Here is a 25,449-nt window from a genome sequence, read left to right as displayed (position 1 = left end):
TCCCACTGTGTTTCCAGCACCTGCCTGGGCCCAGCACACAGTAGACACTCACCAACTGTTCATGCATTTGGGAATCTACTGAACACCTACTGTGCGCTGGGCATTGGCCTCACATACGGGGAGACGCCATTAATAACCCACAGATGGGCCGGGTGCGGTGGCTCATGCCTGTAATCCCAGCACTTTGGGAGGCCAAGGTGGGCGGATCACCTGAGGTTCGGAGTTCGAGATCAGCCTGGCCAACATGGTGAAACCCCGTCTCTACTAAAAATACAACATTAGCCGGGCGTGGTGGCACATGCCTGTAATCCCAGCTACTCGGGAGGCTGAGGCAGGAGAATCGCTTGAACCCAGGAGGCGGAGGTTGCAGTGAGCTGAGATCGCACCATGGCACTCCAGCCTGGGCTCCATCTCAAAAAAAAAAAAAAAAAAAAAAGAAAAGAAAAGCAGGGGCAGGAGAGGGGACTTGGGGAAGGACTACCCGCAGAGGGAATGGCCTTGCAAGGTCCCAAGGTGGGAAACTGCTCAACCCACCCAAGGCGGCCAGTGAGGCTGGGGAGGGGTCAGCGAGGGGCAGGTGACTCAGGGCAGGCAGCAGAGCACAGGGAGGGCTGAGGAGGTGCAAGGGGTCCTCACGTCTGCCCCGAGCCAACGGAAAACCCTCAGGTTCTGCCGCCTGCTCAGAGAGGTTAAGCCACTTGCCCAGGGACACACAGCCAGTTCGGGGTTTGGTGTCGTTTTGAACCAGGCCTGCTGCTCCTACACTTCTGCAGCGCGAAGGCTGGTGCGGGGGCTGGGTCTGGGAGGCCTGGTGTTGAATCTGCAAGCCTTGCTCCTCCCCGGCCTGGGGTTTTCCTGGATTCCCAGGGACGGGGCCCGTGCGCTCTCTGGTGGTCAGAGCAGGAATGACTGGATTCTCGCTGCTGAAAAGACGGACAGGAAGGAGGCTCAAGCCCGTCCCCAACCTCCGACATTCAAAACCCTAAATGCAGGGCCGGGCGCGGTGGCTCACGCCTGTAATCCCAGCACTTTGGGAGGCCGAGGCGGGCGGATCACAAGGTCAGGAGATCGAGACCACGGTGAAACCCCGTCTCTACTAAAAATACAAAAAATTAGCCGGGCGCGGTTGTGGGCGCCTGTAGTCCCAGCTACTTGGGAGGCTGAGGCAGGAGAATGGCGTGAACCCGGGAGGCGGAGCTTGCAGTGAGCCGAGATCGCGCCACTGCACTCCAGCCTGGGCGACAGAGCGAGACTCCGTCTCAAAAAAAAACAAAACAAAACAAAAACAAAAACAAAAAAAACCCTAAATGCAGGACGGGCTTGGTGATTCACGCCTGTAATGCCAGCACTTTGGGAGGCCGAAGCGGGCAGATCACCTGAGGTCAGGAGTTTGAGGTCAGCCTGGCCAACATGGCGAAATCCCTTCTTTACTAAAAATACAAAAATTAGCCAGGCGTGGTGGTGCCCGCCCTGTAATCCCAGCTACTGGGGAAGCTTAGGCAGGAGAATCACTTGAACCCGGGAGGCGGAGGTTGCAGTGAGCCGAGATCGTGCCATTGCACTCCAGCCTGGGCGACAGAGCCAGACTCCATCTCTAAAAACCAAACAACAACAAAACAAACAAACAAACAAAAAAACCCTTCAATGCACAGGCTCCAACTCTTAATTCCTCAACAGTCTGGCTCCAATGCCTCATTTTGCAGGAAGTCCAACTCCAATCAAATCCTGTTCATCCCTCAAAACCCTGGTTCCAATGTCCTTTCCCCTCGGAAGCCCTTTCTCTCTCCCGAGGCAGAGCTGGGGTCACCCCTGAGTCCCATACTCCGGTCCAATCTCATGGGGCCGGGGGTCTCTGCGTGCCTTCAGCATAGGGTCTGGTATGCAGTAGGTGCTCAATGAGCGTTGAGTGAATAAAGAAATACATGCATGAGGCCGGGTGCGGTGGCTCACGCCTGTAATCTCAGCACTTTGGGAGGCCGAGGTGGGCGGATCATGATTCAGGAGTTCGAGACCAGCCTGGCTAAATATAGTGAAACCCCGTTTCTACTAAAAATACAAAAATTAGCCAGTGTGATGGCACACACCTTTAGTCCCAGCTACTCGGGAGGCTGAGGCGGGAGAATCGCTTGAACCCAGGAGGTGGAGGTTGCAGTGAGCCGAAGCTGTGCCATTGCACTGCAGCCTGGGTGACAGAGTCAGACTCTGTCTAAAAAAAAAAAAAAACAAATACATGCCATGATTGGGCCAGAACGAACCTCAGACATGATCCTGGCCTGCGCTGGGTGTTGATACCGTGTCTACTGATTAAATTTGGAAGTGGGGATTAGGTTTCCTGCCCTCTCCGCACCCGGGAGGCTCCTGGGCCGTTAGCCTCCGGAGCATCTTGGAAACAGGGCCACAAGCCACGGACCTCAGCCTCTATCTGACCCCACGGGTCCCAGCCAGGCCCAGGCAGCGCCCTGAGCCCCCGTCTGCCTGTATTCCGCAGCGCTGAGGGAATGCCTGCTGTGTGTCAGGCGCTGCTGTGGGTCCAACAATCCCTTCGCTGCGCAGCTGACCTGACGGTGCCACGGGGCAGGAGGGCAGCAGAGGAGCCCTTGTAAGCTGACATTTGAGCAAAGACCTGGAAGAAAGCCACGTGGGGGTTGGGGGAGCGCTGCACCGGGAGGGGGCGGGGAGAGGGCGCCTGGCGAGCCCCAGGAACAGTGGGGACAGTGGGCTGAAGCACCATGAAGGGAGAAGGCGATGAGGTAGGGAAGCACTGAGGGACACGAGGACCCTGGCAGCTTCGGGAGACTAGGAGGGCCTCGGCTCCATCTCGCGCAGGCCCCGCTCCTCGTCTCTTCCGCCGCCTGGACTTGGCCCCGCCCCCGTCGGAAGCCCCACCCCCGCTGGAACCCCGCCCCCGCCCGGAGCCCCGCCCAACGGCCGGGCCTATTTTGTCTCTCAGCGGCCACCGTCGCCCTGTCCGCGGCCGGCCGAGTGCGCAGCCTACGCCGCTCCCGCGTCCGCTCTCCGCCCCGCGTGCCGTGCGTGCCGTGCGTGAGCGTGCGCGGGCGCGTCGGCCGGCGAGGGAGCAGCAAACGGCCGGCGGCGGGCGCCGCGCGGGGGGCGGGCGGCGCGGAGTAGGCGGCGGCGGCCATGGCCGAGGCGTCGCCGCAGCCCGGACGGTACTTCTGCCACTGCTGCTCCGTGGAGATCGTCCCGCGCCTGCCGGTGAGGCCCGGGCCAGGGCGACGGGCGACAGGGTCTGTGCCACAGGCCTGAGGCAAGGCCGAGGCCGCGGCCGGGGTGGGGGTCGCTTGCGCGAGCTGGCCAAGATAGGGAAACTGAGGCTCGGGGCAGCGCCGGCCCAGGCTGGATCCGCGGGGAACCCGGGCGGTGCGGGCGCGAACCCCGTCCTGCACATGCGGGAAACTGAGGCCTGGGCGGGAGGCGGGGCCTGGCCGGAGCGGCGCAGCGGGATCGCGGCTGGGTGACCCCACATCCGCGGCGTTCCCGACCCGAGAGGCCGCGAGGATCCCAGGTGGGACCTCCGAGTCCGGTGAGCCTGGTTTTGCAAACGGAGAAACTGAGGCCTGGCGAGCAGAGAGAGGGTATTGCTCGGTGGCGCGGCGCAGGGCAGGGGCCAGGCCTGGCGGGGCCTGGAGGAGGGGATGGCGGGGCTCGGACCCCGAGAATAACGCCAGGGGACCCCCGCCGAGCGCGTGGTCTGGGGCGCCGGCGCCTCGCTGCAGGTTCGCCTTGTGGAGCCCTGGCCGCCGCCTTGGAGGCAGGCCCAGGCCCGGGAGGCTCCAGGCACCGTCCCGGGGTCCGAGCGCGGCCCCCCGGCGGGGCTTTGTGACCGGAGCCTGCGTTCTTCCCCTCCCGGGGCTTGGCCGGGCAGCCCACTCCTCCTCGAGGTGTTTACAGCCACCCCTCGCCCGGGAGGACCCTGGGCCTAGGCGTTCCGAGTGCTACTTCCTGCTCGTTCAGGGCAAGGTTCCCCACGCGGCCCTGATGTCACCTTGGGGGAGGTGGGAGCTGTGCTGGTCGGACGTGCTATTTCCAGGCCCCTTTTCCAGGGTTTCGGAGTCAGTCGGTGTGGAATGGGCTCAGCAGTCTGTATTTTTAATATTATTTTTAGGAACACGGTGGTGTTGCCCAGGCTGGTCTTGAACCCCTGGGCTCAAGCGATCCTCCTGCCTCAGCTTCCCAAAGCGCTGGGATTACAGGTGTGAGCCACCGCGGCCGGCGGTGGTCTGCATTTTTAACCCGTGTTCCCCTTCCCCAGGCTGACGTGGGAAGTGGTGATTTAGTCGAGCCACGCCTGCTTGATAGATGGGGAAACTGAGGCCTGTGGTGGCTCAGCAGGAAAGGGGCAGAGCCGGCTCAGTCCGGAGCCGCTTGACGAGCTTGAGGGGAGCAGCTGCAGGAGGTGGAGGGGTCTGGACTCCCCACCCCGTGCCCAGGGGAAGAGACTGCAGGCATTGAGGATTTACTGTGCTGTGTGCGTTGCCGCCTGGCTGTTGCTACGCTTTGACCCCTAAGGGGAGCCCAAGCCCCCAACAAGCAGTGCAGAGACCCAGGAAGGGGCTGGAGGGAGTCGGGAGAAGCCGCCTGGCTGGGGTCACAGAGGAGGAACGAGTGCTAGAGTGGGGTATGGCAGGACAGCGGTGCCAGGCCCAGAAATGGAGAGAGAGGTGTGGTTTCCTCTCTACTGAAGCCACCGGGTTTCCCCTCCCCCGCAGGAGGAACAAATAAAGTGAAATCTCGGATGTGGGGTGAAGGCTCTGGGGCTGAGACTGAGCCTTGCCTTGCTCCTCTGTCTCCCAGGGGTCTCGCTCCTGCTGCTTCCCGCTTCCTGTCCCCACTGGCCGTGACAGGAGGGGCTGGTTGCCTGACAGCCTGCCTGCCTGGGTGAGTTGCAGGGCAGCCCCTCGCAGCCGCTGTGAGCCGTGGGACAGGCCCTGGGAGGCCCCCAGGAAGGCCGAAGTGGTGGCTGTGGCGGGGGGGCCAACGCTGCCCTGACCTGGCTGCACACTTAGCTGCTCCTGGAGCCTGCACAGGACTGGTGGCCTTGGACAGGGAGGACCCTGACCTCCTCTGACTGTCACTGGGCCTGGCGAGGCTTTCCTGTGGTCACAGGATCTCAGTGGTGACAGGTAGTTGTGGTCTTTGCCCTCACAGACTTTACAGGCTGGCCAGGGAGCCAGCATGGAACAGTGATTGACAAATATTTAATCATGGACGTTGGTAAATTCCTTAAGAGCAAATAACTACAGGGAGGGCTGCCGCAGGACTGCCTGTCTCCACCCCACAGGTGATCCAGAGGGCACCTGCTTGTGCCTTTGGAGCAGGACGCAACAAGGCGCCCGTAGACAGCGTTGTAGTGTCAGAACTTCTTTGTGCGTGGCGAGACCCTGTCTCTACTGAAACAATTAGTGGGGTGTGTTGCTGCGCGCCTGGAGTCCCAGCTCCGGGCGGGGGCTGCGGTGGGAGGAGCGCTTGAGCCTGTCAGGTGGAGGTTGCGGTGAGCCGTGATGGTGCCACTGCACTCCAGCCTGGGTGACGAGCAAGACGCTGTCTCAAAAACGAGTTTTCTGTGCTGGGAAATGGGCACACCTGGTTCTGGGGCGGGAAGGAGGGAAGGCTGCTCCGAATCTGGTAATGGGGAAAGTCCCCAGCCACAGCCAGCGCCCTCGAAACGGCGTCTCTGCCGATGGGGAGCTTGCGCGGCAGCTGAGTCTGAGGCGGCGGTGCTGCTGCTGAGACACCTGGGCTGGCTGGCAGGACACTCCTGCCTGCCTCTGACGCAGAGGAGACTGGCTGCCCGGCTGCCGTGGGCTGTGTGCCTGCCCACAAGGGCTTCCCCCAGGCAGCTGGGCTGTTCCAGGCCTCCGTTGCCTTCCTGGGCTCTGGGATCAGGCTGAGGCCCCACACGGCTGGGCCGCTCTCCGCTGGGCAGCCTGGGCCTCAGTCTCCTCACCTGCGACGTGGGTTTGGTGGTACGACTCGCTCCCCATGGCATCCGGTGGGCACGTGTGTGCAGAGTGGCCGGCACCTGGCTGCTCTCCTGGTGACTTGTGAGGGTGCCCTGAGCGGGGAGCCACACTCGCAGTCGGAGGCTCAGGCGACGGCACAGGGGCGACAATTGCCCCCACGAAAGGTGGTGACGAGGCCGGGCACAGTGGCTCACGCCTGTGGTCCTGGTGCTTCGGGAGGCTGAGGTAGACGGATCACCTGAGGTCAGGAGTTGAGATCAGCCTTGGCCAATATGGTGAAACCCCGTCCCTACTAAAAATACAAAAAACTGGCTGGGCGCGGTGGCTCACGCCTGTAATCCCAGCACTTTGGGAGGCCGAGACGGGTGGATCACGAGGTCAGGAGATCGAGACCATCCTGGCTAACACGGTGAAACCCCGTCTCTACTAAAAATACAAAAAATTGGCCAGGCGTGGTGGCGGGCGCCTGTAGTCCCAGCTACTCGGGAGGCTGAGGCGGGAGAGTGGTGTGAACCCTGGAGGTGGAGCTTGCAGTGAGCCGAGATTGCACCACTGCACTCCAGCCTGGGCGACAGAGCGAGACTCCGTCTCAAAAAAATAAAAATACAAATACAAAAAATTGGCTGGGTGTGGTGGCGGGCACCTGTAATCCTAGCTACTCAGGAGGCTGAGACAGGAGAATTGCTTGAACCTGGAAGGCGGAGGATGTAGTGAGCTGAGATCGTGCCACTGCTCTCCAGCTTGGGCGACAGAGCAAGACTCCTTCGGGGAGAAAAAAAAAGAAAAAAGAGGCAGTGACGAGAGCGTCTGGGTGTCTAAGGAAAGGAAGCGTCAGCTGGAGTGGGGCGTGTGGTGGCAGGAACCAGACAGGCCAGCTGGAGCTCAGGCCGCAGGCGGCTGCTCAGACCCAGACTCGACCCTGCTGAGGAGGTGCTGAGTGCGGTGCTGTGACAGTAGGGTGTGGGCGAGAACATCCGGTGGGCAGGGACCTGCTGAGGGCACTGAGCCCCCGGGAGCCGGGCGGGCGCAGGGAGGTGGCCCTGGGTGCCGTCCCTGTCCCTGAGCTCCCTGTCTCTGGGTGGTTCCTAGGGTGGTCTCAGCTCTGCCTGCTCAGCCCCCCACCCCTGAGGGCCTCTGCAGTGTCCCCGAGTGGTGAGAAGACAGTGGGGGTGCTGGACCCTGCTGCCCAGGGTGGGGAAGAGGCGGTGTGGGCGGGGAGCCACCGGGAAAGTGAGGGCTGCTGTGGCCAGTGTCACCGATGGTGCCGGTCAGGAAGTCTCCCCAGCTGCCCCCCAGCCCACCCTGTCTTCTCCTCGTCCCTGCAGCGGCCTGGCCCTCCCAGGCCTCCTGAGCAGCCCGGACGCGAGTCTTCCCGGGCTGTGCGGCGTCTGTCTCTGGCCTCCCGAGCAGCCCGGACCTGAGTCTTCCGGGGCTGTGCGGCGTCTGTCTCTGGCCGCTGCTTGCTCTGTGTCTGCGGTTGTGCCAGATGCTGTGACAGTAATAGCCCTGCCTCGCGAGCGTCCGGCCGGCACCCTGAAACGACTCCGCACAGCTGGGTTCTCTGGAACTGGCTCCCTGCAGCACCCTGTGAGCATGGAGCCTGGCGTTGTGATCGGGCACCAGCAATACCCAGGGAACCTGTGGGTGTCGGCTGACCTCTCTGTCCGGCCGGCTGGTGCAGGGGTCTGCCTCAGGCAGCTGCTGGTGCTGAATTTCCTCGCACTCAGAACTCTGCCACCACGAGGACCTTCCCGAGCCTCAGGAGAGCTGCGGCACCCCTGGCACCGGCACGGACGGGCACGTGTGGGGTTCCGGTCCCCAGTGGCGGTGCCTGAAGCCACCTGGGAAGGAGAAGGCAGAGTTCGGGGTCTGGGCCGAGGCACCCGCTGGGGTGTGAGGTGGGGCCCCAGCAGGTCTAGGCAGCGGCTTCGCTCACGCCTCGTCCGCCCAGCTTGTCCCGGGAGTGCGTGGTGCGTGGGGCCCAGGGACAGACAGTGTGAATGTGGGATGTGGTGGCAGCTGCTGAGGGCGGGAAGAAAGGGGTGTAGGCGCCACACGTGTCCGTGCCTCTGCGGCTGTGGGGCCCACACACTGTGGGTGAGCCGGGAAGCTTTGGGCATCCTTTAGGAAAACAGTAGCCCGCACGGGGCTCCCACTGAGGCCGAGGGCCACGCCGTCTTCCTCCCTGGGTCTCCTGATGCGCACAGCTCCTTGAGGGCCCTGCCGCCCACGGGGGCCGAGTCACTGTCTCCAGGCAGTCAGTCCTCTGGGGCCTGCAGGTCCCCAGCCCACTCCCCTCCACACGCCTGGCCCTGGGCCCTCAGGACATGGACCCTATGCAGGCCCTGTGGATGAAGGGCCCCGGCTGCCCTGCCAGGTCCCACCCAGGGATGAGGCCATCGCACCCCTCGGGGTGCACAGGTGGGGCCCGGCACCGGCAGGCTCCCGCCGCCCTTGCTGCCTGGCCAGCTGTTGCTATGGTGATGACGGGGGTGGGGGGGAGTGATCTTACCTCCTGCACGTGTCCTCCGAGGGAGAGGTGAGCAGATTCACAATCCTCAGCTAGGACCAGAGGCTCCAGTGGGGCCTCTGTTGGGGCCCCCAGTGCGTGCTGCCCCCGGAGAAGGTGGGGCAGCTCCTCCACCAGGCCCCCTTGCCCAGGCGTTTCTACCTGTGGCTGCTCCGATTTAATATGAGATCAAGCGACCTCTCGGCTGTGCCCTTGGAGGAGGAGGGTGGCTGGAGACCCCCAGGTCCAGCCCCTCCCACCACCTGAGAGTAGAGGCTCGGCCTCTACCCTGGATATCTGGGATCCACCTGTGACTTGCCTTCGTGACCAGAGCCTCGGTTGCGGCCTTTGGTGGCCCTGGAGGGGCTGGCCAGGGGCCTGAGGGACAGCCCAGAGCCCTGACAACACCCAGGAGCTGGGTCACAGCCCTTGGCGGCCGGATTTCAGATACGAGTGAGTCCTCCATGACAGGGCGGAGGCTTGGAGCAGAGAGGTGACCTTTGAACCACCTGGGGTGGGCATGCCGGCAGCAGGGCCGACACGCACAGGCCCCGACTCCCGAGTGGGTGCTGCAGGGAGAGGGTTCTGGACGGTGCTGTGGCACCAGGTCCCACGGCCGCTACGGGCAGGACAGCGGGGGCCAGGAGGAGGCCAGGGCTGGGGCAGACGAGTGTGTGTGTGGCCGGGTTGGGCTGTCGTGAGCCCGCAGTGTGGGTGGCGGGAACTTTCCGTGCGTTGTGCCCTGGACTGAGATGGGAACCCAGGAGCCCGATAGAGAGCCAGGTGATGCAGAGGGGCTGAGCTCGGCACATTGGGACCGGAGCGGCTGAGCGCTGTGCCGGCCCCCGAGCAGCTGGGATTACCGGCGCCACCACCGTGCCCGGCTAATTTCTGTATTTTCAGTAGAGACGGGGTTTCACCACGTTGGCCCGGCTGGTCTCAAACTCCTAACCTCAAGTGATCTGCCCACTTTGGCCTCCCAAAGTGCTAGGATTACAGGTGTGAGCCACCACACCCCGCCCCCCCTTTTTTTTTGAGACGCTGCCTCACTTTGTTGCTACAATCTTGGCTGACTGCAGCCTCCACCTCCCGGGTTCAAGAGATCCTGCCACCTCAGCCTCCCGAGCAGCTGGGACCACAGTCGCCTGGCCCATGTATTTTAATAGCTTTATCTCAGTGTTTTCACACACCACACAACCCACCCGGTGAAGCGTTTGTGGTATGTTCATAAAGTTGTGCAACCACCACCACAGTCTAATTCCAGAGCATTCTCACGGCCTCAAAAAGAAACCCACCTCGTCCCCGTCAGCCGTCACTGCCCGTCCCCTCCGCCAGGCGCCGGTACTGTCTCTGCGGCTCGGCCTGTCCTGGACATTTCACAGACATGGGATCACACACTGTGTGGCCTTCTGTGTCTGGCGTCTCTCACTGGACATCATGTCCTCAAGATGCATCCCCACCCGCGTGGCCTGGTCTGGGCCTCACTCCTTTCCGTGGTTGAGTCGTGCTCTGAGGTTCCGGTGGGCACTGGAGCTGCTCCCACCTGCCGGCGACGACGATGGACACTCACCTGCTGGTTTTGGCCCCGTGAACGAGGGTGGGCAGGTGTCTTCGTTTCTCTCGGGGGTGGGCCTGGAGTGAGGGGACCGTTCTGGCCCCGTGAACGAGTGTGGGCAGGTGTCTTCGTTTCTCCCGGGTGTGCCTGGAGTGAGGGGACCGTTCGCAGGTCGTGGGGTTGTTCCATCTGGGGGGCTTCTGGGCTCCCAGCAGGCCTGGATGGGGTCTCGCATCTCGTCCTCGCCGGCCCCGGGAAGTGGCGTCTCGCTGGGGCTGGCCGGCTGTGTTTCCCGGTGCGCGGTTTAGAGGCGTGTCCTGTGCCGGTCCTTTGCCCGTTTTCGGCTGGGTTATCTGTTTCTCTTTCCCTTTGTTTTTTTTTAGAGGCAGGGTCTGGCTCTGTCACTCAGGCTAGTGCCGTGGTGGGACCACAGCTCACTGCAGTCTCGACCTCCTGGACTCAAGCCATCCTGCCTCCTGCCTCCCCCTCCTGCCTGCCTCCCCCTCCCTAGTAGCTGCAGCTACAGACCTGCCCCAGCACACCCAGCTAATTTGGTTTTGTAGAGATGGGGTTTGGCCACGTTGGCCAGGCTGGTCTCAAGCTCCTGGCCTCAAGTGATCTGCCCACCTTGGCCTCCCAAAGTGCTGGAATCACAGGCATGAACTGCACCTGGCCTGGGCTGTCTTTTCTTTTTCTTTTTTTTTTTTCTTTCTTTTTTTCTTTTTTCTGAGATGAAGTCTCGCTCTGTCACCCAGGCTGGAGTGCAATGGCGCAATCTTGGCTCACTGCAGCCTCTGCCTCCCGGGTTGAAGCAATTCTCCTGTTTCAGCCTCCTGAGTAGCTGGGATTACAGGTACCTGCCACCACACCTGGCTAATTTTTGTATTTTTAGTAGAGGCGGGGTTTCTCCATGTTGGCCACGCTGGTCTTGAACTCCTGGCCTCAGGTGATCCACCCAAATCACCCAGAAGTCCCCCAGATGGGCTCCCCCTCAACCTACGACCTGGCCCCCTCACTCCAGGTGATCCACTCGGCCTCCCAAAGTGCCAGGATTACAGGTGGGAGACACCATCCCGGCCAGCAATTTTTTTTTTTTTTTTTTTGAGACAGAGTCTCAGCTCTGTCTCACTCCAGGCTGGAGTGCAGTGGCCGCGATCTCGGCTCACTGCAAGCTCTGCCTCTCAGGTTCACGCCATTCTCCTGCCTCAGCCTCCCCAGTAGCTGGGACTACAGGCACCCGCCACCACGCCCGGCCTATTTTTGTATTTTTAGTAGAGACAGGGTTTTACCATGTTGGCCAGGCTGGTCTCCAACTCCTGACTTCAGGTGATCCACCCGCCTCGGCCTCCCGTAGTGCCGGGATTACAGGCCTGAGCCACCGCGCCCTGGTGATGGCGGAGTGTGCCGAGCATTCGTGGGGCCTGGGCTGAAAAGCGTGTGTTGCTTGCCGGCCTCACCAGGAGCCGGCAGCACTTTTTTTATATTTGTAGATGGTGCGTCTTTACTCTGCCCTCACGGTGGGTTCGCGTGCATCTGGCATCCTTCGCTCGCCCTGGCCTTAGTCCCTCCCCACCCAGCATGTGCTTCAGTGGCAGGAGCAGCTGAGGCGGGCACCGTGTGGTGTGGGCAGGGACCCAGCTGTCGGCCCTCCCCTCGAGCACTGCCCGCCAGACCCCCGTTTCTCCCCAGAGTCAGCGGGTGAGGCTGGGATCTTGCTTGCTGGAGAGGGGACCACAGCTGACTAGGTCCTAGCCCCCGCCCCGCTGGGACTGAACAGCCCCTGTGGAACCTGCGTCCCCAGAGCCTGGGGTCTGCATTGGCTCCCCTCACAGCAGTACCCCTTGGACCGTGGGAGTCTCGTCTCCCTGTTTTTGTCGGTGTTACCTGGCGGTGATCTCGGGACCCCCGTGTGAGCCCTTTCCGTGATGACACGTGCCGTGTGAGGCCGTTTTCACGTCGCTGCGGTGGAGTACTTTCCGTGATGACACGTGCCGTGTGAGGCCGTTTTCACGTCGCTGCGGTGGAGTACTTTCCGTGATGACACGTGCCGTGTGAGGCCGTTTTCACGTCGCTGCGGTGGAGTACTTTCCGTGATGACACGTGCCGTGTGAGGCTGTTTTCACGTCGCTGCGGTGGAGTACTTTCCGTGATGACACGTGCCGTGTGAGGCCGTTTTCACGTCGCTGCGGTGGAGTACTTGAGCCCGCGGGGTCGTTTAGAGAGAGGTTGATTTGGCTTCCGGTTTCCAGTTCTGCAGACTGTGCGAGAAGCTTGCATCGGCATCTGCCCAGCTCCTCGTGAGGCCAGGAGGCACCACACGCTTTTCAGCCCAGGCCCCACGAATGCTCGGCCCGCTCCACCATCACCAGGGGCCCAGCCATCCATGAGGGGTCTGCCCCATGAGCCAGTGCCTCCAGCAGGCCCTTCCAGCCCTGGGGATCCCTTTGCAGTGTGAGGTCCACAGGGGATGGCATCCACCCTCGGCATGGCTGTGGCTTGAGGCTGGTGCTGGGGAACCGTGAATGTGGGTTTGGGGCTCACGCGGCTGTCCCCTGGCAGGGTCCTCATTTCTCCTCTGGGACATCACCGTGTTGGCCTCGCATTGTCCTTGGCTCTAGGGGGACCTGGGAATGAGGTCTTGCAGGGGTGTGGCCAGTGTGGACGTGGCCTCCCCCCAGCCAGGGGAACGAGCTGTGTGCAGGGCTGCCAGAGCATTCTGGAAAAGGGATATCGGGGCACCCCTCCGAGTGGTGCCACCTGTGTGAGTAGGTGCCCAGGCGCTGGTGATGCCCGTCATGGTGGGGCATCAGATCGCCGGGAACCACCAAAGGGTCAGCAGGTGGCCGGCAGAGGCCAGGTCCCCTCGGCTGCCCTCCAGGACCACAGGTTGGGAGCCACCCTGGCCAGCCAGAGACCACTGGGTCCGGAGCCCCTCTGTCCTCACCCCTGAGGGGTTTTTGCAGGTCATGCCAGGCGTCGCCGTGACCCGGCCTCCTGTTTTCTCCTACAGGATTATATCTGTCCAAGATGTGAGTCTGGTTTCATTGAGGAGCTTCCGGAAGAGACCAGGTAATGCAGCCCCCCGTTCAAGAGGCTGGGAGAGCCTTCCGGGCCTCAGCTGCCGTAGGGGTGGGGGCTGTGCTGGCGTCCAACCCCCCGGGTGTGTGGCTGGCAGGCCCTGGCGTCCGTGGCTCTGGGAGCCCTTTCCTCTGTGCGGGCAGCAGCGTGCCATTCCCTTCTGTGAGGGCCGGGCCGGAGGGGAGTGCTGGCGACCTGTGCAGCCGCTGACCTCCCTCAGCCTTGGCGACTGATCTGGTGACCCAGGCCCTCCGGGGAAGGGGCCACGGGGGCCCCACCCACATCCTCACGCTCAGGAGGTTGTTGGTGTCTGCACTGGTTTCCAGAGAAACCTGTGGTTTACTGGCGAGGGAAGAAGCGGCAGGTTATGGTACCAAATGCAGGGGCGGTGGCAGGTGGGAAGCAGTGCTGAGGACAGTGCCACTCTCCCAACACAGGCTTTTGAGGGGAGGGAGCGCCTGGCGCATGGGGACACGGGGCAGCCAGTGCTGCTGACACTCACTGTCTTCCCAGGAGCACAGAAAATGGTTCTGCCCCCTCCACAGCCCCCACGGACCAGAGCCGGCCACCACTGGAGGTGAGTCGCCCACCCCTCGTGCTTCCTGATCCTGTCGGCCTTGCTCAGGGCCCCGAGCACCAGCCTGTCCCCACCTTGCCTCCCTGGGCTCTCCCTGCCCGTACGGCAGAGGACATCCATCCCTCCAGGGGCCCGGGCTGGGTTTGGGGTGGCCCACGCTGCTCAGTTGGGGCTGATGAAAGTGAGACTTCGTCAAGGCGGCTCACACCAGCCAGGCAGGCTCTGCCCAATTCCCGCCTCCCTCCCACCCAACACCCAGCAGGGCCCGTCTTGCTTTCTCTTTTGTCTTTGTGCCCTAGTGCCCCCAGCAGACTGCACCGGCCTGAGCCCCGAGGTCACGCCCCCTCCTCTCCCCTGCACCGGCCTGAGCCCTGAGGTCACGCCCCCTCCTCTCCCCTGCACCGGCCTGAGCCCCGAGGTCACGCCCCCTCCTCTCCTCAGCACGTGGATCAGCACCTGTTCACGCTGCCGCAGGGCTACGGACAGTTTGCTTTCGGCATCTTCGATGACAGCTTCGAGATCCCTACGTTCCCTCCTGGGGCTCAGGCTGATGAAGGCAGGGACCCTGAGAGCCGGCGGGAGAGAGACCATCCGTCCCGGCACCGGTATGGCGCCCGGCAGCCCCGCGCCCGCCTCACCACGCGGCGGGCCACCGGCCGGCACGAAGGCGTCCCCACGCTGGAAGGGTGAGGGGGCCCCGGGGGTGGCCGCGAGGGCCCCACGCCGTGAGGTCGGAAGTTCTGGTGCTTAGAATTCAGCAGCACGTGTTCCACGGAAGTGTGGCGTCATCCGAAGGCTCTCTGGAGAGGCCGCCCGGCCAGGTGCTCCAGCCCCGTGACCCCCACACTCTCTGAGAGCCTCGGTCTGTGACCCACTGGGAGTGGGGGCCCCACACAGCCCTTCAGAGACAGAAGTGTGCTGGTCCAGGGCGTGTGCATTGACCACAGAGCGGGGCGCAGCGCGCCTGCCAGGCCCACGTACTTTGGGGACTGCTGTTCACATGCGTATCATCAAACACCGTCCTGCCCTTGGGCCTGGACCAGAGCCTGGGCGAGCCTTCACTGGGCCCCACTGCTGGTGGAGCAGAGCCCGGGCCTCCCCTCTCCTGGCGATTGATCCTTCTATGGTTGTGTGTCTCACCTGCTGGAAATATCATCGTTAAAAGTGGCTGATTTCGCCGCACGGTGGCTCAGCGCTGTAGTCCCAGTGCTCTGGGAGGCCGAGGAGGAAGGATCCTTGAGGACAGGAGTTTAAGATCAGCCTGAGCAACATAGGGAGGTCCCGTCTCTAATTTTAAAAAACTAGGCCAGGCGCGGTGGCTCAAGCCTGTAATCCCAGCACTTTGGGAGGCCGAGACGGGCGGATCACAAGGTCAGGAGATCGAGACCATCCTGGGTAACACGGTGAAACCCCGTCTCTACTAAAAATACAAAAAAAACTAGCCGGGCGAGGTGGCGGCGCCTGTAGTTCCAGCTACTCAGGAGGCTGAGGCAGGGGAATGGCGTGAACCCGGGAGGCGGAGCTTGCAGTGAGCTGAGATCCGGCCACTGCACTCCAGCCTGGGCAACAGAGCGAGACTCCGTCTCAAAAGAAAAAAAAAAAACTAGTCAAGGCCGGGCGTGGTGTCTCACACCTGTAAGCCCAGCACTTTGGGAGGCTGAGCAGGCAGATCACTGAGGTCAGGAGTTTGAGACCAGTCTGATCAATATGATGAAACTCCATCTCTACTAAGAATACAAAAATTAGCCGGGTGCAGTGGCGCATGCCTGTAATCTCAGCTACTCAGGAGGCTGAGACAGGAGAATCACTTGAACGCGGGAGGCAGAGGTTGTAATGAGCCAAAATTGCGCCCCTGCCCTCCAGCCTGGGCAACAAGAGCAAAACTCCATCTTAAAAAAAAAAAAAAAAATAGCTGAGAGTGGTGGAGCTCTCCTGTGGACCCAGCTGCTTGGGAGGCTGAGGCGGGAGGATCACCTAAGCCCAGCAGGTCGGGGCTGCAGTAAGCCAAGATCGAGCCTCTGCTCTCTTGCCTGAGCATCAGAATGAGACCCTGGTTCATAGTAAAGTAAACAAATAGAAGCTAATTTAGAAGTTAATGCTGGTCCTGCCCTTGGTGCTTACCACGGACCTGGGCAGGCCTGGCGCCTCCCTGTGCGTGGGGCGGCCTCACCCCATGACTGGCCCCCTCTGTTCCAGGATCATCCAGCAGCTTGTCAATGGCATCATCACGCCTGCCACCATCCCCAGCCTGGGTCCCTGGTGAGTAGGTGGGGGTGTCTGTCCCCATCCCCAGCCTGGGTCCCTGGTGAGTGGGGTGGGCAGACGCACCTGCCCCAGCTGCCCATCAGCCACTCGAACCCCACCTTCCACCTCCAGGGGAGTCCTGCACTCAAACCCTATGGACTACGCCTGGGGGGCCAACGGCCTGGACGCCATCATCACACAGGTACAGCGTGGCCACGGCCCCGAGTGCCTGCCGGGGGTGGGCTGGGCTGCCCGTCCCTGGGAGCTGCCCCACCGCCCAGACCCAGGAAGCCCACAAAGGTCAAGGGGGATGCGGGCGCAGCCTCCGCGCTCCGGCGGGCACGGGGCAGCTCCGGCCTTCCTCCTGCCATTTCTGAGTCTTGGCACCCTTGGGGGTTCTCTGTGTTCACGCGGAACGTTGTAGCGGAACCGCCCAGAGGGTTCACCCGCAGCCACAGTCCCGTGCTCGGGAGGCCACGCGGTCCCTCTCCCGAGAGGTCGCGCCCCGACCTGCTTCCAGGCACCGCCCATCTCAGCCTTGCTGGGAGCCCTTGGAGTATTTTGTCACTGGCAGGACCTGACCCTCACAGCAGCCCACGAGCCGGAGCGCGGCCCACCCCATTCTGCCGTCCGGGGGCCCAGGAGCGGGGGGCCACGTGGGCTCCGCAGTGACCTCCGACCCGGGGCGGGCTCCAAGGGCCCAGGGCCCGGGACAAATGCGGCCTCGGTGCTTTTGCAGGTCCTGCAGCCTCGCGTTTCAGAGCCCCGGGCCGGGCCCCCGAGGAGCTCCCGGCACTCTCGCCTCTTGTCTTTCAGCTCCTCAATCAGTTTGAAAACACGGGCCCCCCACCGGCAGATAAAGAGAAAATCCAGGCCCTCCCCACCGTCCCCGTCACCGAGGAGCACGTAGGTATGAGAGCTCAGCCTCCCTAGTAGCCAGGATTACAGGCACTCGCCACCTCGCCCGGCTAATACTTGTATTTTCAGTAGAGACGGGGTTTCACCATATTGGCCAGGCAGGTCTCGAACTCCTGACCTCAGGTGATCCTCCTACCTTGATTCCCCAAAGTGCTAGGATGACAGGCTTGAGCCACTGCGCCCGGCCTCCGGCATTTTCCTGAAGGTCGGCTGGGAGGAGAGGGTTCTGTCCAGGTTCCCTCTGGCGGCCCGCGGGGGCACACACATGGCTTTTCTCCCTTCACTGGGCTCGGGTGGCCTCTGACTGAGGCAGTGGAGAAGCCCGCCCTTGAAGGCTCGGCAGGCCCCCTGTGCCCCCTGTGACCACAGCCACACACTCCCGCAGGCTCCGGGCTCGAGTGCCCTGTGTGCAAGGACGACTACGCACTGGGTGAGCGTGTGCGGCAGCTGCCCTGCAACCACCTGTTCCACGACGGCTGCATCGTGCCCTGGCTGGAGCAGGTGAGTGCCCTGCCCACCCGCCCCCCGACCGCGGCCCTCCCGCCTCTAACCTGCCCCTTCTCCCGTCCCCGCCTCTGTCCCCACAAAGCACGACAGCTGCCCCGTCTGCCGAAAAAGCCTCACGGGACAGAACACGGCCACGAACCCCCCGGGCCTCACTGGGGTGAGCTTCTCCTCCTCGTCGTCCTCCTCCTCCTCCAGCTCGCCCAGCAACGAGAACGCCACAGGCAACTCGTGAGCCCGCGTCGGCCGCCGGGAAAGCACGGGTCCTTTCCCACCCATCCGCAGCCGGCGCCACACGGCACCCACGGACTGGTGCCCCGGCGGGCCACGCTTGGCTGGTCAGCGCTGCAGGTCCCGCCTGTTCCAGGGCAGGATCCGGGCCCGGCCCACTGGCCCCCTGGCTCGGGAAGGCGTGGGCCACATGGTTCCCGCTGGGGTGTCCCCAGCCTCCCCGTCCTCTGTCTAACCTCACCCTCTAAACGTTCAGCGGTGGAAAGATTTTTATAATTTTAAATTATTACTGCTTTGAAATAAATGGACGTTTTAGCTCACACGGCGGCCATGCATGATTTGTGGCAAAAGACGGGGCGCAGCTGCCCCACAGTGCTGCAGGTGCCGCCAGGACAGGCCGCGTGGGCCCCCGGCCTCCCCTCGGCCGCCTCCACGACCCGGAGTTCGGGGGCTCGGGACCATGAGGATGACCAGCAAAATTCAAGAACAAAATTGCTCCAACAGACTTTTTTAAAGGAAAAAATATGTGTATCTTGAAAGCTATTTAAAATACACTACTTACAAAGAGAAGCCGGTGTGTGGCTTTCCTTCTGCGCCCATGTGTCGGGAAAGGGCCAAGCCGGGAGGCTGGCTGGGCTCCGCACAGCCCGGTCCTGTCTCCAGGGGCCTGTGCCTCCTGCAGGGCCTGGCGCCCAGGACCTACTAGCAAGCCCGCTCTCCCGAGGTTAAGCCCAGGAGGGCTGCTGGCGAGGTAGGGTGGCGGTGACACCGGGTCGTGAAATATAAAACCAGAAACACCAGTGTTAAAGCACCAGGGCCCAGCACCTCCACCTCACCCTCGGTCGCACCTCAGGCTTCCACCGCAGCCACGCGGGTTCCTGGCCCCTCTGAGGAGCCAGACCCCACTGCTCAAGGTGGCTGGATGCCTGGCCTGGGGTGCAGCCAGCTGGGGCAAGGCCTGGGGACGTGTGGGCTGGGGGCCAGGACGGTGGGTTCGTCTCAGTTGCTGACGATCCACAACCCTGAGACCGAAGACTCAGACGATGGAGACGGATAACGGAGAGGAGGCCAGCAGGACCACCCGTGTCCTTCCACTGCGGACGGCTCCTGCGAGCGGGAGGTGCGTACCCCACGCCCCCACCTGTTCTCCAAAGACTCCCGCCCTCCGCTCCGCTCCACACCGCCCTCTTCACTGTGTCCCGCGACGTGTCTGCGTCAGCCCCCTTGGCCAGGTAACTCGGATCCCACCTGTTCTGACCGTGCCTAGGGCACTTGCTGGACTTCTGCTACCGCAACGCCGTGGTGAGCCCTCCTGGTGGCCGCCCTCCGGGGTCGTGGAGCCTAGAGAAGTGTTGGGACTTCATGGCTGTGGCCGCCAGGGCAGAGTGCCAACCCTGAGGGTGTGCACATCCCAACTCCGGGACCCGCGGACTCGGCACCTCACGAGGTAACGTACCCGGCACCTGAAGACGAGGTTGCATGGAGGCCACCGAGGTGGGGAAGTCACCTTGCATTGTCCTTGATCTCAAGACTAAGAGAACAACTGTGTTTTAGGCCCCAAGTCTGCGCGACAGGCCAGGCCGCCTGCTCTGGGTCACGGTCCCCTGGCCGAGCCGTTTTCCTGTTGGAAAGGCGGAGCCTCGCGCCGTTTTCGTGTTGGAAGATGGAGTTTTGAGTCAGGAGGCGTTCAGCGGGACGACGCTTGGGTTGTGTGTGTCCGTGCTGGTCCTTGGGAGTGGAGTTGGAGCTGGAGGGCAGGGCTGGGCAGGTGAGCTTGCGGTTGCGAGGCCTGGGGCCTCGAACTGGACGGCCGTTGTCAGAGATGCTGCGGGGTGTGTGCCTGCCTGTGAGGCTGGGACTTCCCTCCCGTGGGGTGGCCGCGGTGGCCGGAGGAGCAGGACCGATCAGGTCGCCGCACTCAGGCATGAGCCTCAGGGGCGCTGGGCCCTGAGGACACTGGCACCCTGGTGGGGGCTGTGAGGCCGCAGTGCTCACAGATCAGACAGTGGTGAGAAGTGGCCGCCCTGGTGCCCTCCCCGCCCCAGGAGCCTGCTGTACGACAGGAGGTGGGACGCCCTCTCCCCATCGCCCTGCCTCTCAGGAGTGCTTCGTAAGCGGAAGCACAGTTTGCAACAGTTTGGAGTTGGCTGATTTTCACTGCTGGCAATTTCCTGGAGAGTGGCTGGTTCTGTGCCCCCAGGCCGCCTCTCTCTGTTGTGCAGCCCCCACCTCGCTGCCTGAGGACACCGGGGCACCCAGGCTTGGGCTTGTGAATGAGCTGCTGAGGCCTCTGCGTGAACTGGGATTTCGCTGCCCCGGGGATTTCACTGCCCCGGGACGTGCTGGACTGCCTGCTCATTTCACGCTCCGTTTTAGAAACAACTGCTGACCTGTTTCTTTTTTTTTTTTTTTTGAGATGGAATCTCGCTCTGTCGCCCAGGCTGGAGTGCAGTGGCACGACCTCAGCTCACTCCGCCTCCCGGGTTCAAGCGATTTCCCTGCCTCAGCCTCTCAAGTAGCTGGAATTATAGGCATGTGCCACTACACCCAGCTAATTTTTTGTATTTTAGTAGAGACGGGGTTTCACCATGTTGATCCAGACGGTCTTGATCTCCTGACCTCATGACTTGCCTGCCTCGGCCTCCCAAAGTGCTGGGATTACAGGCATGAGTCACCGCGCCCGGCCTGCTGACCTGTTTCTCTGAGGCACATGTTAGGTTCCTGCGTGGGGTGCCAGCAAGTTCTATTTCAGCCGTGGACCCGTGCGGCCCCCGACAACAGAACTCAAGTGGCAGCGCCCTCTGAGCTGGTCCATGTGTGCAGATCTCCCGACGCTGACAGCCTGGGGTCATCCTGGGTGCAGCTCTGGCCTCCACCTGCTCCATGCCAGCCAAAAGTGTCCCCTGGGGCCGCCTGGTGTCCCCTGGGGCAGGGCCCCCTTCTCTGCAGGGTGTGCAGAGGCTCTCTGGCCGGGCACGACCCTCCCTTCCCAGAAGGGTTTTCCCTGTCAGGCTGCTCAGCGCCTCCCAGCAAGTGCCCCGGCCCAGTTTTCCTGCGTTTATGTGGAAGGCGGCGGCTGGGGGTGGAGCCCTGGCCGTCCCCGGGGACTGTCCCTTTCACCAGGGCTATGGTGCTGTCACCGACACACAGAAGGGGAGACGGGCCCAGGGTGTGGCTGCCTGGCTCGAGGCTGCGGGGCTGGGGTGGACCTGGGCTCTTGGCTCTGCCCTTTTCCCTGGCTGGAGTTTGACTCCCAGTGCTGCAGGCACATGTCCCAGCGGATTCAGGATGTCAGGAGGGCGCTGGGCACAGGTGGGGGCGCCCCCACCCCGACAAGCAGCCCTCCCCACGTCCCGCAGGACAGCGGCATGAAGCCCCAGGCCTGCCCGGCACCCAGCACGGCTCCTGCCCTCAGCCTCTGCCCTTCCCGGGGGATGTGAGGGGCCCTGAGGTGTCAGCCTGTGCCCTTCCCGGCGGATCTGAGGGGCACTGAGGCGTCAGCCTCTGCCCTTCCCGGGGGATCTGAGGGGCACTGAGGCGTCAGCCTCTGCCCTTCCCGGGGTATCTGAGGGGCACTGAGGCGTCAGCCTCTGCCCTTCCCGGGGTATCTGAGGGGCACTGAGGCGTCAGCCTCTGCCCTTCCCGGGGTATCTGAGGGGCACTGAGGTGTCAGCCTCTGCCCTTCCCGGGGGATGTGAGGGGCACTGAGGTGTCAGCCTCTGCCCTTCCCGGGGTATCTGAGGGGCACTGAGGCGTCAGCCTCTGCCCTTCCCGGGGTATCTGAGGGGCACTGAGGCGTCAGCCTCTGCCCTTCCCGGGGTATCTGAGGGGCACTGAGGCGTCAGCCTCTGCCCTTCCCGGGGTATCTGAGGGGCACTGAGGTGTCAGCCTCTGCCCTTCCCGGGGGATGTGAGGGGCACTGAGGTGTCAGCCTCTGCCCTTCCCGGGGGATGTGAGGGGCACTGAGGCTTATTTTGTCATTAAAACAGTTTCAGACACCGTATTTTTCCGACGTCTGCTGTAACGAAGGCCTGCAAACTTGAAGGCTTAAAAGACGACATTTATTTTCTGGTGGTTCTGGAGGCCAGAGTCCAAAATGGGTCCCACCAGGCTAGTATCAAGGTGGGGCAGGGCTGGTCCCTCCCGGGGGCTCCAGTGGGGACCCGTTTCCCGCCTTCCCCAGCACCTGGAGGCACCCACATCCCACATCCCTCAGCTTTGGGCCCTTCCTCCCCTTCCACAGTGCAGCCCGTCCCCGTCTCTCTGGCTCTCACCCTCCCGCCTCCTGTCGTGAGGACCCTGTGAGGACACTGGGGCCCTGGACCCCCCACCCCGGATGCTCCCCCATCTCTGTCCCACCTGCGGGTGCCTTGGTCCTCACAAGGCAGTGCATTTGCAGATTCCCGGGACGGGACCGACTCCGAGGCTGGTGTTCTGCGGCGTCTGTCACCGTCCCCCCAGCTCCTTCTTCGCCCCCCTTCCCCTCCCCTCCTCTCCTCTCCTGGCCTGCCCCACAGCGTGCTCCCAACCCTGAGCCCTTGCCTCTGCAGGGCCCTGCCTGGGACATCCCCCTCAACCTTTCGACGTCCGCATCCTTCAGCCCAGGAGGTGCCCTGTTGGGTCCTCGAGGTCGCCAACTCAGGATTGGACCTGCTTGGTGGCCGCCGTCCCCTCAGGCTGGGGTCCCCCTGGGGGGCTCCTGTGCTGTGTCCCCAGCGCCCGCACGCCGTGGGCACTCAGCGCTTACGGGGCCAGCAAGGGGAAGAACAAGCATGGCTGGGCCCTCGCCACCAGCCTGGGCACCTTGGGGAGCCGCCGGCCTCTCGGGGCCTCAGGAGACCAGGACGGGCAGGAAGTGGGCGGACAGGTGGTACCGCCGCGTCCGGCCGCCTGGCCGGGGCCCCCCCCTCCTGTCCAGTGCCAGGAACATGGGCTGGCCGTGGCGGTGCCAGCGCTGGGAGGCGTAGGTGTTGTGGCCGTTCTCTTCGATGCGCTCCCGGAACCTGCAGTCCACGGTGTAGAGCCGCTGCGGGTGGGGGTGGGGGTGAGGCCGGCCGACCCCCCCACCCCGCCCGTGCCGCCCGGCCCTGCCCGGCACTCACCGACCCGTAGAGGCGGCCCCGGCGGTCCATGGCCACGTAGAAGCCTGAGGACACTGCTTTGATGACCACGACGCCCACGTGTACAGAGCGGATCTCCAAGATGCCTGGGGGAGGCGGGGGTTGGGGGAGGGCCTCGCTGGCTCACAGCCGCTCACGCTGGCACTGGCTCACCCCCCAGCACCGCTGCTGTCCACCGTGCTTCGTGCAGGACCCTCAGGACCACGACAGACACCAGGAAGACCCCCCAGGACCACGAGTCCCCTCCCGACCACAACAGACACCAGGAGCCCCCCCAGGACCACGACAGACACCAGGAGCCCCCCGCCCCCGACCACAAGTCCCCTCCTGACCATGACAGACACTCGGGAGACCCCCAGGACCACGATAGACACCCAGGATCCCCCCAAGGCCATGACTGACACCAGGAGCCCCCCAGCATGTGAAGGAGGAGCGAGGAGCAGGCAGAGGGAACGAGGAGCAGGACGGCCCCCTCGTGCTGGAGGGAGTGCAGGGATCGACGAGGACCCGTGGGAGAGTCCACCAGGCCAGGTCAGCGCTGTCCCTGCAACCCAGTGCGAGGGCAGCATCCGTGTGTGTGTGTTGCGGGGGGAGGTCCCAGACATCCAGGGGGACGCCAGGGGCAGGAACACCACGAGGAAGGTTGGCAGAGGGTTCCTGGGATGTGGGAGTCAGAGCGGGCAGGGCCCGTCTGGGCCGCTGTTGACCATAAATGAGCCAGCGACAAGCACCACCCCAGGGAGCCCCAGCCCCGGCCCTCACAGCTCAGCGGCTCAGCCCACGCACAGTCACTGGGACTCAGAGCTCCGGACTGGAGGCCAGACTGGCAGTGGCCTGGAGTGGGACACCACAGACATGCTTGAGTGCCGACTGTATGCCAGCTGTCCTACCAAACCCACTCCGCAGCCCACATCACAGAGAGGCCAACTGAGGCCAGCGAGTGGCAGAGCCAGATGCAGACCCCGTCGTCTGTGGGTGGCCCAGGGCTCACCCTGCCCCACCCTGAGCCAAAGTGTCTTGTCCAACAAGGACCTTGGGCCCGGCCGCCACTCCTCACCCACACTTGCCGACCCCAGCCTGGGTGCCTGCCGCTTCCTCAGCCGGCTGCACAGTTCCCCGTGTGCCCGGCCAGCTCCCTGTCAAAGTACAAGCTCCTCGGGGCGGCCTCCAGGCCCGACCTTCCAGGGCACACGGGAACGTATTTGAGGCGGTTGTTGTGGGGTGTCTGTGTCACCATCTCCCCTGGCCCCTTCCTCGCCCTGCGCCTCCCCGCCCCTGGCAAGGCGTCTCCCAACACCGCTGTTCACTGTTCTGCGCACCCACCTGGGCCCTTGTTCCTGTGTCTAACTGCTGCGCGCCTCTGCTCTGGGAGCCCCGGGAGGGTGGGCATCTCTGTCGCCACTGGGTCCCCCGTGCCGAGCACAGCACCCACAAGGTGCCCGTTAGTGACCGGCGAATGAACGAAGGGCAGGAGAGCCCTCGGCTAGCCCTCACCCCCATCGCTGTCCAGCTGGGGAAACCAAGGCTCAGAGAGAGGTAGCAACTGTCCCAGGTCACGCAGCAGAGCCAGGCCTCTGCCCTGGCCCGAGGCCACCCCGCCTGGCCATGCCCGCCATGGAGGGACCGGCCCAGCCAGTCCCCCGTCCGCCCTCGTCGCGTGCGGCCTAATGAGGGCCTTGGCGCCCAGATGAAAGCGCTGGGAAGGGCAGGGGTGATTATCTGCCCTAATGGTAGTGATTCAGGCGGCAGCCAGCAGCCCAGGCCCCCTCCCCAGTGCCCCCTGCCCGGCGGGGACACCGACTCCCCTGGCCTCCGGGTTACCCCCACATCCCCTGCTGTGCCCGGCCTCTCCTCTTGCTCCTGACATTCCACAAACGCTGAGGGCCTACCGTGTGCTGGGCAGGCCCTGGGGATGGAGACGCCCGCTCCGTGAGGTCCTGGGCCCTGTGGGGACCCAGCTCTGCCACCCCTGTCAGTGCGACCCCGGGCAGGCCCCATTCCCTCTGTGTGCCTCCTTGTCCTCACCTGCCAGATGGGGTGTCTAGGAAGAAGCAGAGGGGCCCGGACTCAGGCAGCCCTGACTCGGTTTTGTGATGTCAGGAGTCCGGCAGTCAACCCCCTCCTTCCGCCATGCAGCTGGGCCTGCCCCAGCCCCTCTGGAGCCTGTTTCCCACCTGCAGATGGGTGACCCCACCCACAGGGCTGTTCCACACCGACCCTTCCCTGCCCCTGAGCCGGGCCCCCCCTGCAGTCTTCGTTTTAACAGTCCAATCCTCCCAGCAAGAGGGCTGCACCCATCGCACAGTCGGGGGAAACTGAGGCCAAGGCTGCACAGAGGAGCCTCCGCCATCACTCGCCGCCCCCCGCCCGGGCCCCGCCGCCCCGCACTCACTGTCCTGGCCGTGGTGCCAGCGGGTGCCCTGCACGCGGCCGCCGGGGTCCACGCGCAGGAAGAAGTGAGTGGAGGAGAAAAGGCGCCGCCAGCGCACGTCGCCCTCCAGGTGCGGGTAGCTGCGCGTTCTCTGCGGCGCACTCGGGGTTCCCGCGGCGTCCGGCGCCCGCGCCAGCAGCAGCCAGGCCAGGCCCAGCCACAGGCGGCGGCGCATGACCCGGCGCCCGGTTCGCCGCGCGCTCTTCGCTCCCGGGCGCCGCAGCGCTGCCTTCGCGCGGCGGGGCCAATGGGGCGCCTCGGGGGCGGGGCCGGGGACGCCGGCCAATGGGGTGCCTCG

General features: G+C 63.7%; 2 protein-coding genes and 1 long non-coding RNA gene across 12 annotated transcripts; 2 read left to right on the top strand and 1 right to left on the bottom strand.

Annotated features, from left to right (window-relative positions):
• Nucleotides 1-3,048: 3,048 nt before the first annotated feature.
• RNF126 (ring finger protein 126) lies at nt 3,049-18,165 on the top strand. Of its 8 annotated transcripts, none has more exons than XR_012428145.1 (9): nt 3,049-3,216; nt 13,059-13,117; nt 13,640-13,703; nt 14,178-14,389; nt 15,900-15,962; nt 16,080-16,149; nt 16,687-16,857; nt 17,251-17,366; nt 17,455-18,165. XR_012428145.1 is itself a non-coding variant. In XM_015440341.4 (9 exons), exons 1-9 carry the CDS (start codon nt 3,142-3,144, stop codon nt 17,602-17,604), a joined length of 903 nt encoding a protein of 300 aa, XP_015295827.1. In that variant the 5' UTR covers nt 3,049-3,141; the 3' UTR covers nt 17,605-18,165. The 8 variants fall into 8 exon arrangements, 3 of the variants coding, with proteins under 3 accessions (XP_015295827.1, XP_015295828.1, XP_005587373.1); XR_012428146.1 differs by having other exon boundaries at nt 14,145-14,308; XR_012428143.1 differs by having other exon boundaries at nt 14,145-14,389.
• Nucleotides 18,166-18,867: 702 nt separating this feature from the next.
• On the top strand, nt 18,868-21,722 carry LOC141409172 (uncharacterized). Its single transcript, XR_012428150.1, has 3 exons — nt 18,868-19,047; nt 19,155-19,368; nt 21,590-21,722. It is a non-coding gene; the product is annotated as an uncharacterized lncRNA (long non-coding RNA).
• FGF22 (fibroblast growth factor 22) lies at nt 21,640-25,354 on the bottom strand. 3 transcript variants are annotated; one of them, XM_074025130.1, is made up of 4 exons: nt 25,113-25,354; nt 24,746-24,761; nt 22,703-22,806; nt 21,640-22,603 (listed from the first exon to the last, which is right to left on the bottom strand). In XM_074025130.1, the coding sequence occupies exons 1-4, from the start codon at nt 25,324-25,326 to the stop codon at nt 22,344-22,346; spliced, it is 594 nt and encodes a 197-aa protein (XP_073881231.1). In that variant the 5' UTR covers nt 25,327-25,354; the 3' UTR covers nt 21,640-22,343. The 3 variants fall into 3 exon arrangements, with proteins under 3 accessions (XP_073881231.1, XP_005587372.2, XP_045235720.2); XM_005587315.5 differs by lacking the exon at nt 24,746-24,761 and having other exon boundaries at nt 21,640-22,626; XM_045379785.3 differs by lacking the exon at nt 24,746-24,761.
• Between the last annotated feature and the right edge of the window lie 95 nt (nt 25,355-25,449).

This window comes from Macaca fascicularis, chromosome 19 (assembly GCF_037993035.2).
Source record: "Macaca fascicularis isolate 582-1 chromosome 19, T2T-MFA8v1.1".
NCBI classification, from domain to species: domain Eukaryota; kingdom Metazoa; phylum Chordata; class Mammalia; order Primates; family Cercopithecidae; genus Macaca; species Macaca fascicularis.
The sequence above is the reverse complement of the archived record's forward strand: the minus strand, read 5'-3'. Positions and strand labels throughout refer to the sequence as shown.